The sequence below is a fragment of the Platalea leucorodia genome (assembly GCF_965183815.1).
Source record: "Platalea leucorodia genome assembly, chromosome: 14".
In the NCBI taxonomy this organism is placed as follows: domain Eukaryota; kingdom Metazoa; phylum Chordata; class Aves; order Pelecaniformes; family Threskiornithidae; genus Platalea; species Platalea leucorodia.
In genome coordinates this window covers 817342-828616 of record NC_138836.1, presented here as the reverse complement: position 1 = coordinate 828616, position 11275 = coordinate 817342, and the positions used below count along the sequence as shown (strand labels likewise).

General features: G+C 55.4%; 1 protein-coding gene across 1 annotated transcript; it reads left to right on the top strand.

Moving 5' to 3' along the window:
- The first annotated feature begins 2504 nt into the window (after positions 1-2504).
- LOC309597234 (GTP-binding protein Rhes-like) lies at positions 2505-3433 on the top strand. Its single transcript, XM_082326454.1, has one exon. The coding sequence runs from the start codon at positions 2783-2785 to the stop codon at positions 3407-3409; it is 627 nt and encodes a 208-aa protein (XP_082182580.1). The 5' UTR covers positions 2505-2782; the 3' UTR covers positions 3410-3433.
- The last annotated feature ends 7842 nt before the right edge of the window (positions 3434-11275 follow it).

Sequence of the window (11275 nt, the reverse complement as noted above, 5' to 3'; positions counted from 1 at the left end):
CTGCATTCATCCTTCTCTGGTTTCTTCCCTTCCTTGCAGACAGTCCCCCCGCGCTTTGCCTTCCCTGCTGTCAGTGGACATAAGCTAATACGGAACGAGATATTCATGCAAAAGGCCTTTGGAAATATTCATTGCTCATCTCTTAACAAGATTACCCCTGAAATCCTCCATTGCTCTGAGGGAGATTTAAAACCTTTCAGGCTCTCAGTAACCATAGCAGCACAGATGTGAAAACTAAGGGGAGACAACTGATGTGAAAAATCATTGGGGATGTACAGACAGGCTGTGCGCGACTGCAGCGCCGAGGCAGGGGAGCTTCTATCTGCAACACATTTCTTTCTTTGTCTAACACAGCCAGGGCTGGCTCTTCACCCTGGCCAGACCACGCAGGACACATCTACCTTTGCAGAAGTGACTCAAACTGCAGACAGTGGTAGTGATGTGACCCAGTGCTGGCTCCCATGGCACCAGGGTCACCTTCCCGGCCACAATTTGGGAAACCCTCCACAGCTGGTGTTGCTACTCGGCATTTCCCAGCATGTCCATCAGCTCGTGGCTCCTTCCCTGCAGGGTGCCGGCAAGAATGGCGATGGTTCAGAGCCAGGACGGGGGGGCTGGAGACTGGGGGTCCCCGTTCCCTCCTGCCACGGGCTCCTCCCTCACCTTGGGCACCATTTCTGCATCTGTAAGAGAGATGCTGGGTGTTGTGAGTTAGAACAGATCCATGTTTTGAGGCCTTTTGGAGTGAAATATTGTGAAAGTGAGCAGCGGCAAGGGCATCTCACAGACCCCTGGCACCTCCCAAGAGCTGGCTGAGCCCTGCGGAGCTTCGCCATAGCCGGCTGGGAGAAACCCCTTTTGTCTCCTCTCCTGAAAACCCCTGTCACTATGTCTATCATCTATCTAAGCACAAAGAAGCATTAACCAAATTATTTTCTAATTAAAAAAAAAAAGTTTTTTGCCTTTAAACAGCTTCCAAAACTGGGGTGAGATTACTTGTCATGCCCTGCTTCCTTGCCGTCTTCGGTTCTTCATTTCCACTGATGTCAATGGCATGCCAGGCACCAAAATGCGATCACTGCTTCGTTCACATGCCTAAACCTGTCTCCCCCTGCTCATCCGCCCCTTCTCCTGGCCCTATGGCCGTGCCATCACATCTTCTGCGTCCTCAGCTCCTTCTAATGCCCGTGGCTCGGTCCTTGGCATTGCCTCTGGGCTCTCCTCGTGGCACAGTAAGTCTGTCCAGAAAGAGCTTCACGTTGGCAAGTGAAGGTGCAAAACCCCACAGGGTGCCATGGTGTACTGGGTGTTTTTGGACATCAGTCCCATTGCCAGTCCTGTTAGGGACCCAACCTTCCCCTTCTCCCAGGGCACGCTGAGCTGAGGACAGGACTCTGCTCACCCCGATGCAATCTCTTGGCTCTTCTGATAATAATATCAGACAGGGAAAGCTCTTAACATGGCTAAAATGAGGAATTAAGAGGCAGGAATAATTCTTGTGAACAGGGCTTTTGAAATTGACAGAATAAATTCAGCCAGAACTAAACGCTGAAACTGGTACTTAGCTATGGAAAGAAAACCAACTGCATTAAAACTACAAAAACTAGTCCAAAGCTAGAAAAAACCACACACACACAAATTTAGGATAAAAACGTATTTTAACGTTTGAGCAAGTTCTCTTTGTGTTTGCACCTTGCATAAATCAGCTCCTGAAACAACTCTGGCATGGAATAGGGAAGGTGACTGCTGAGGAAACACACCCAGCTGGAGCAACCCGCACCTCTGGGAGCAAACCCGCTTCCAGAGGTGATGCCCACCCATGCGGAGACAGGCCCGAACACAGCCCGCCTCTCCACCCCACAAACCAACACAGCCCCCCTCTCCGCCCCATAAACCAACCAACTGTTCTCGGTCACAGTTTTGCTGAATCCAGGTCATGGCCAGCGTTCCTACCCACGACTGCTTGGCATCTGCTCATGGAGACTGCGATGCATTGTTTTCAGGGAGATTTTATTTTCCCCTCAGGTTAAATATTTCCTAAAATCACAGAATAACTGACAGCTGAATGTGGAGGTTATGATGCATGGGTTTCAGGGAGATCTTATTTTTCCCCTCAGGTCAATAGGCTTACAGAAGAGTTTGCAGCAACCCCATCTGCAAACAAGTCCCCCAGCCCTCAATAAGTGCAAGGAGCGCTGTGGGTGACCAGCCAGCCCCTGCCATGTCTGCCCATGAGCCACCCAACGGGTAGGGACCCCCACTGAGCTCCCCTGCTGCCAGCAAGCCCACGCCAAGAAACACACGTTAATCTCCAGGGAGGACAAAAGGGCAGGACGGCTTGTGCAGTGTGGCGGCTGCGATGCTGCCGGCTCCCGGTGCTACTGGCAGCGGCGGGTGATGCAAGTGCAATGTGCAACGTAGCGCGGTGCTCTCCAGGGCTTTCCAGGACTGAGCTCCGCGGATTGGCCCGGAGCACCCCACTCTCCTCCCTCCCTGCCCTCCCTCCTTCAGCACCCTCAACCCACGGAGATTGGACAGCCTGGTGCCACATGGCAGAGAGGAACCAGGATAAAAGATGAGCTGGACTGGGGGACTGTAGCATCTGTGGCAGAACAGCCGGGACAAGTTTGCAGGGAGGTGGCACCAAACTTTGCTGGCTGCAACGAGCCAGTGCAGGGGAGGACGGACGGACAGACAGACAGACGCCGGGGCTGTGGCCACCCGGGGACACCCGTGGAGTGAGCACCAGTTGTGGAGTGTCCCGTCCCCTCTGCGCCCAGCCATGTCCCTGGTGGTGAAGGAGAAGAACCATGTCCGGTTGGTCTTCTTGGGCGCTGCTGGTGTGGGCAAGACAGCCCTCATCCGCCGCTTCCTGATGGACACCTTCGAGCCCAAGCACCGGCGCACGGTAGAGGAGCTGCACAGCAAGGAGTATGAGGTGAGCGGGGCCACAGTCAAGGTGGAAATCCTGGACACCAGTGGCAGCTATTCCTTCCCGGCCATGAGGAAGCTCTCAATCCAGAACAGCGATGCCTTCGCCCTGGTCTATGCCGTAGATGATGCCGAGTCCTTTGAGAGCGTCAAGAGCCTGCGGGAGGAGATCCTGGAGGTGAAGGAAGACAAGTTCCCTCCCATCGTGGTGGTCGGTAACAAGGCGGAGAGTGGCGGCGAGCGGCAGGTGCCGGTGGAGGATGCCCTGTCGCTGGTGGAGCTGGACTGGAACAGCCGCTTCGTGGAGACATCGGCCAAGGACAACGAGAACGTCCTGGAGGTCTTCAGGGAGCTGCTGCAGCAAGCCAACCTGCCCAGTCGGCTCAGCCCAGCGCTCTGCAAGAGGAGGGAGACGTTGCCCAAGGAGCAGGCACTGAGGCCTCCCATGAACAAGACCAACAGCTGCTCGGTGTGCTGAGCCGGCCGCCCGGGGCCCGGAGGAAGGCGCCGGCAGCAGCGGCACCGGCTGGAAACTCAGGTGGGCTGGGTGGGGAGAGGTGCTGCCTCGGCCAAAACCAACCCTGCTGCCTCCCACCCCTTCCCTCCTCTTCCCCACCCAGCCCGCTGGGACCGGTGAGAGTTGGAGATGACAAGGAGGAGGGACTTGGAAGGGATGCTGGTTGCTGGAATGGTGCGGGGAGAGGGCGAGTTCCCAAAAAGGCAGGAGGCATACTGGGGAAACCGCCGTCGGTCAGCCAGCACGTTGCATTTGTGCCATGGAGAGCTTGCAGGCAGGCAGGCAGCTCCTTGCGTGCTAGGAAAGGGGGACAAAAAAAACCACACAAACAAATGGGTCTTTGGCTGCATGCATCAGAAGGCAGATGCAGGCACCTGTGCAGCTGCATCGCACTGCCGGTGCCGCTCTCCCGGGTCTCGGTCGGGTCCTGTGTCCACCTCGCCCCAAGCACTTGCACGTACGACCTCCTGGCGCAGCTACGGTTACAATGACAGATCCAGTGTCCAAAGTAGTTTTGATTTTGTACCTTGGCGTAAAGCATGCAATAGAGCAGTCTATGCATCTCTTCAGTTTTCTCTTTTCTATTTTTGTGTTTTTTAAGCGTACCCAATAAACATGTTGTTGCAAAGTAGAGCTGGAAAACGTCTGGGTTTCTTTCTGCTGTACTTCAAATGCTGCAGTGCCTCGTATCAGTGTTTTATGCCTGCACCCCTTATCACATTTGCTTTCCCTCCTCCATGCTCTGTCCTTATCTGGAGCGTCCCGGCACCGGCGGAGCCTCCCCAGCTCTCTGCCCTCCCCTGGCAGTGTCAGGACATTTGGTGTTATGATTTTCCTGACAATTTAACCACTAACGTTTTTAGCAAGCATGAGTAACTAAAAATAAAACAGCTCTTTTCATGTGCAAGTACAGAAAAGAACAACAGCCATTAAAAGACAGCTGATCCACTGAAATAAAAACCATAAACACATTAAAAGGCGGTAATAAAAGCAGTGGGAGAAGAGCCCAGAAGGGCAGTATTTACCGTGCTTTAGCATGCACTGCGCTGGTTTACTCTCCCCTTGCACAGCCCATCCTTGCTGTAACGAGCATTTAACCTGCTCAGCAGCCGCACAAACACAATAAATAAAGATTAAAGCTTGGTGGATTACAGGGTCATCCACCCTGGTCCAGACCCAAGGGAGCTGGGCAATTTGGGGTCCCAGCTTTCAGAGGCACAGCCCTTCAACACGGGGCGCCCCTCCCCAGCCCAGCTGGGCAGGCTAACGCAGGATCGTACCCAGCGATCCCAGCCCCTTCCCAACCCGGACGGAGGAGAAGAAGGTGCTGGCAGGGGGGGCTCAGCCTCCCCGAGGGCACCCCTCGCTGGGGCACCCCACGGCCACGTCCCCCGCTGTGCCCATCTCCCGGCCACCCCGATGGGGACGGGGCTGTCCCTGCCAGCGCTGCCCACGCTCGGCCCTGGCCGGGGTGACCTGGCCGTGGTGAGGCATCTCCGGGCCAGTGCAGTGATCCCTTCCTCACTGACCCGACCTCTCGCAAATTAGCCGGTCCTGCAGGAGAGTCACAACTTGCAGAGAGGGTTTTTTTTCTGTTTTAGAGCAAGGTTATGCTAGAATCAGGAGCACTGAGCTTTTTGTTTTACAGTATTATGCTAAAAGCAGAAGGAAAAACTCTTTGCAGCGTAAAATTAGGAAGCTGGGTCGAACACGGCTGCCTGCCAGCCCCCACCCTTGCTCAATGCACCCTGGGTTTTGATCCATGACATGGACTGGAAACAGCTCCTTATGTCTGGGGTGTCCCGACAGCTTTCCCAGGCTCAGGCTGGCAAAGCCCCCCTGGAGCCGCCATGGGCAGAGGCTCCCCAGCGCCCACCGCCGGCTTCCCCAGGCAGAGCAATGACCCCCAGGTGCTTCAGGACCCCCCTGCTCCCAGCCAGCCCCGGCCCAAGACCTGTGAGGTACAGCAGCCACTGGCATAGAGATGCTGACCTGGATGCTGGAGCTGGAGAAGATGCAGAGACAGAGATGTTGGAGGTGCAGACCAAGATGCTGGAGCTGGACGTTGGGGTTAGCAGGCTTTGGCCATGCAGGGACATGGCATGGAAGCTGGGGTTTGCAAGCATTTGCTATGCAGGGACTCCAGCAGGACAAGAGCATTTTAGACATGGTCTTCCCATGGCTCTGTGCAGGATGCAGGGCAAGGGAGAGCAGCCAGGAGCCTCAGCCCGCGCCAACCTCCCAGGCACCACGTTTTGCTGCAGAAAGGTTGTAGAATAGCTATAATATTGAAATGCAAATAAAGCAGTGTGGTAAGAGACCCTGGTGCCTGTCCCAGAGGCACTGGACGCAGTGTTGTCCTCCGAGGTGCCCTATCCCGGTTTCTGGCTGTGCGCATCGGCATGCTGGGGCTCGAGCAGTGCTTCTGCGACAGCGCAGGGCAAGAACTGACCCGACTGCAAATGGGCTGAGTGAGGTTAAAAATAAGCAGGTCCTGTGTCTCATGGCTTGAGGTGTGGGTGTGCAACCTGTGTTCGGCTTCTGTTTTAGCAGAAAAATGCAGCTAAGGGCACAGGGGTGGTAAAGCCCTCCCTCCTGAGGGCTGGAACCGGCTTGCTACCCACATGTGTCTCTGTACTATATGTGATGCGGTGAAGAAATACACACCTGCAGCTCATTTTCTTTCAACAAGTGGCAACAAGTGAAACGGCTTTTCTTTCCCAGACACTGCTCACAGCAACTGAACACAGCGTGTCTGCAGCTGAGCCGGGGGCAGCAGGCGAGCGCGGGCAGAGCCTGTGACCAACGGAGCCGTGCACACAGGTTGGCTGGCGCTGTCCCTGCAAGCATCCCGCAGGCATGCACCTCATCAGAGGAGCAAAATCTGCCCTTCCTTCTGCTTCCCTCCCAGGAGGAGAGGGCAGCGAGGGCAGCTGCTTCATGCCAGGCCTTCAGGGGAGAGCCTGGGGAGAGCAGGATCCATCCAAGCACCTCCAGGTCCCCCGGCTCAGCTCTGCCCTGAAGCGCTTCGTTGTCCCCAGCAGAGCTGTGGGGACAGAGCAGTTTTAACTACAACCCTGGGCCCTTGCAGCCTGGGGCACGTCTCTGCGGGTCAGGGCAGCGGCCGATGAAGGGGCTCGCGCCTCCAGAGCAGCTGCTGGAAGCCCTCCAGGGCACAGGAGATCCAGCACATAGCGGGGAGGATGCCCATGATGGTGGCCCCGGGGGCAATCAGGACCTGCCGGGGCCAAAGGGCTGTTGTCCCTGTTAGCTGTGTGCCGGGGGCTGCTGTAACACCCCGGGGCACAGGATCTGGGGAGAAGCCTCGGTCCCCGGTGAGCCACACAGCGGTACGACAGCACGACACCGCAGCCCCCGGGACGGCATCCCAGGTAGCAGCAGCGCTCACCCTCCCTCCCGATCCCATCTCTGGGACAGGAGAGGTTTCATCGCACAGGTCCTCTTAATCAAGCAGCTGTCATTTAAGTTTGAGTTGGTTTTTCATAGCTGGGATTTTATGTCCGTGTGCAGACGGGCCCTGCTGCCGGGGAAGGGAGCTGTTCTGCTGGGTGCTACAGCACGGGGGGACAGTGGGATGAGGACATGGGGGTCCCTGCCCCGTGGGGTGACCATGAAGAAGCCGCTCTGCTTTGCAGGGCTGCTCAGTAAATCCCAGCCCCTCGGAAGCAGCGGGGGCTGTGCCAGGACACAGAGCACTGCTCAGTGCCGCCCTGGCTGGTGCTCAGGTCTCTGGTGCTGCTTTCTGCAAAAAACATTGCAGTGAACTTGACCCATCCACGTGCAGAACCAGGGTCTGTACTTTCCATTCCCCAAATCCCAGAAAGATCCTGAACGTCTTTCCAGTGCAACTGTTTTCTTTCCCTTCCCTCTGCCTCCCCCTTCCCCAGTTGGACCATTTTACTCCAGACTCGCCTCCAGAGCAGACACCAGCCCTGTCCCTGCACTCGCCCACGTCACCCCCAGAGAAAAGCGCCGTGTGATCCCTTCTGTTCTGTTCCACATCATGTAGCACACCCCATCAAACTGCCCCGCTTAATTTGTGTACACAAACAATCAGGGAGAATCAAGGCACTGCCAGTGACACCAGTGACAGCCGCGCCGGCCCGCGGGGGGCCCTGCCAGGCCGCCCTGTCCCTAAGTGGTGCTGGCTGCTGCAGTTTGCTCAGGTTGTGATTGATGTAAAGATGTGGCACAAACACTTAAACCAAGGACATCGAATGAGAAAGCAAAACATTTTAAAACGAAAAGCAGCACTTACTCGTGGAGGATATAATTAGCTGTATTTGTCTTTAGGGCCTTTTGCTAGGCGAGGCTCAGCACCGGGGAAAACAAGGCGATGAGCCAAGTGCTCTGGAAGAGCAAACCTGCTGCCCCCCCCAGCAGCTGAACCCCACCGGGGATCTCCCAGCCGGTCCTGCAGCGGGGCTGGGCACTGGCTGCAGGAGCACCCTCGGTACTGCACCCTGTGCCAGGAGCACCCTTCCGTGGCTTCCAGTCTAAGAGGACGCGGTGCCTGCTTTCCCCGCTCACCCACGCCTTACCCCACGCTTGCCATGAAGCCCGTCCAGTGCGGCCCAGACCCCGCAAGCGCTGCGTGCTCTGTCGCTTCGCACCAGCGGCCTTGCAGCCGTGCAGGAAGCCTCTCCCCGCCGCGTGCAGCACCGGGCATCTGCAGGCGCCTCCGCGCGAGGAACCTCGCAAAGTCCGGGCCAGCTCCGGCCCCGGGCGGGCGCGCGGGGCGCGGCGGCTCCCTGCCGCCACCTCGTGGGGAAGCTGGGAACTGCAGCCGGGGACGGGGCTGGCTCCCGCTTCCCGCGGCGAGGCAGGCGGGCGCGGTTAAAAAGCGATTTGGGGCGGCCCCCGCCTTTCTCGGGCCCTGGCCCAGGCTGCCCGGGAAGGGGCGGAGTCCCCACCCCTGGAGGTAGTTAAAAGCCGGGGAGATGTGGTGCTTAGGGACGTGGGTTAGTGGTGGCCTTGGCAGCCCTGGGTTAACGGTTGGACTCGATGATCTTAAGGGTATTTTCCAACCTTAACGATTCTGTGATTCTGTGAAGGGACAGGCGGGACGGGCATCGCTGCGTGCCTCAGGTCTGCCCAGTACCGCGCTTTGTCCTGACCCGGGTGCTCGACAAATGCACGGAACCTGGGCAGGAGCAGCCGGTGCTTGCTTCCGTCGCCATCCCAGGGACCGAGAATTGCTCACACAAACAGTTCTGGAAAGAGGACTTGCCTGGGTTGTGAGCAGAGAGTCCAGCTTTTTCTGAGAAGAAATTTCAGTCTATGGAACTGTGTACATGAGCGAAAAACGTTAGTCTGCAACACTCGGAAAGCGCACAGTATAAATACTCCTATGAACTCTTCGGGGCACCCAGTGCTCGCTTGCACCTGGATAACCACCAGCCCGCCCTGCAGAACGTGCAGGTCCGATGCCGCTTTCTTTCCCAGGTAGGACAATTTGCAAGAGCTCAGGGATCTGCATATGCAGGACCTGAAGCATTTGCAAAGAGGATTTACAGTACTTTGCCTTTTAATCACAGCTCAACCAACAGGGGACAAGCGTGCAGAACTTTGCTTGATATAAAGGCTTTTCAAAATCAAACCCTTCCATTTAGGAGCCTAAAATAGTCTGTAAACACCCGAGTTTGTGCCCCGCTTCTTTCCAGTGCTGAGTATCCAAGCAGCCTTCAGGAAAGACCACGGAAGCTCCTGAATGCTCACACCTTAATAAAACAGGGCTGCTTGTCAGGCAAAGAGCGGGAAAGCGGGGTTTGTTCTCCCAGCACGGAGTCGTGCCACGCGCGGTGGCTCGGCAGTGCTGAAAGGGCTGGCTGCCTCCGGGTGCCGAAGGAGCGGGGCAGAGCTGGGTGGGCCCGCAGCGCCTCCAAAACAGCAGGAATCTCCGCTCTGCCCAGCAGAGCTTTTCATCACAGCTCTGTTCATCCCCATTAAGGCTCTGGCCCTTCATCACAGGGCAGCAAAATCCAGTGTTGCCCCATTTGTCCCTTGCATTTCAACTGGTGGGGAGAAGCTGAGATGCTGATAAGCTGTTTCTTCGTTTTGCAGCCCGTGAACTTCTGGCCTCTGCCATGACGCACAGTAGAAGACCGGGTCAATCCTCTAACCTGGCATTTCTTCTCTCTCAGGTCCCCCACAGGACAGAAGTCAGACACCCAACTGATGCCTCTGTGGTCCTACCACTGATTATGAAAACAGCAAAGCATTTTTAAGAATGCCCCAATCACTTGTTATGCCAGGTGGAATAGCGCAATTTAAATGCCCTGTGTTGACAAGAACACTAAGAACAGCCCCATTTGCGAAATGTGACATTTGGCCTTCTGGCCTTGGTGAAGGTCCAAGTGGAAAAGGAGACTTCTTCAACCATTTCCCTCTAGGCTCACTTCAGAAGTTCCCCTTTCTTCTCAGCTGGAGATGGTGCCCACAGTGGTAAAGCTCCAATGTCTTAGAATACATGGATTCTATAAAACAGGTGAAAACATCAGTTTTTGAACTACAAGGCAATAAAGATCACTATCTTTACCTGGAGGTGTCTCTACCAGAAGACATCATCCCTCACCTACGTGCTGGATCCCATTGGGTTTTGGATACTTCCCTCTTCCTCCTGCCCCCATCTAGGGACAAAAGCAAAGCTTATTTACTGACAGTGTGCCTTAAATGTCATATTATGAGGGTTTAGTGCTTCATGCTTAATCTCCTCTAAATGATGAACGAATAGTGTTCTGCTGCAGGCAAAGCACTAAGCTTTATTCTGCATCAGCTCGTTTTCTTCTCTAATGGTCTGTGCTCAAAAGCCAACACCCAGGGGTGTCCGAGGGCCTGTGGTGGCTGCAGTCACTGGTCCCGAGTGCTCAACTTCACGTCTTGCAGCTGCGTTTCAGAGAAGCCCCAAGAAAAGGTGTTTTTCAAAGATGCTGAAGCCCCTGGGGAAATGATTTTGAAACTGCTTCCAGCTATGCTCCCGTCCAGGTTATTGTGCGAGCTGTAATTCACAAACTGAGACTGCAAAAGCCTAAAAAGCAGTTCAGGGAGACAGCACCAAAACACGTAGTAACCATGCTGGCGAGTAAGAAATAAAGGATATTAGACTAATACAGTAAGTTGGATACAGCTTTAGAATCCCCTTACTACATGCTCATGTTTACATATTGATGCTATAAAGAAACCCATCACTAAGCCAGAGCTAGCAGGGAAAACCAATGTGGTGTGGTTTGTTTTGTTTTTAATTTGAGCAATTTCTAGCTATTTCAGAAATGAAACTTGCCTACGAATCAACTGGATCGCTGCCCCTTGCCCTGCCCCTGGGCTCTCCGCCCTCCTCACCACCTTGCCTTTCCTGCTGCATCCTGCCTCTGATGCTGCACACACAGACACGCGGGGAAGGCGCAGCTCTCCCGTCTGGGCAGGTTTTCGGAAACTATTGAGCAATAAAAGCGTCGCAAGGCAATCATCAGAGCTATTTCCAATTACCACTCTTCCCACAAGCTGTTCCTTCTGAATGCGTGATCAGCCCAGAAAAGAGAGAGGCGAGGGCTGCTTAGCCATGGGGACTAATGTCTGTCCCCCCTCATGCACGTCAGGTATTTTATGCTTGTGCTGAATCTCCCACTGAGCACGGGGATTGCACTTCTCCGTCGGCAACCTCTACGCTTCACACTGGTAGCACCTGCAGTTCGCTGCCTGCAGAATCGTCGTCTCCTCTGCCTGCACCCGAGGTTTCCTGGCATCTGTAGGGACAGGCGTTGGGAAGCAGACAGGCATTGAGAAGCGGACAGACGCATGTCAAGAAAA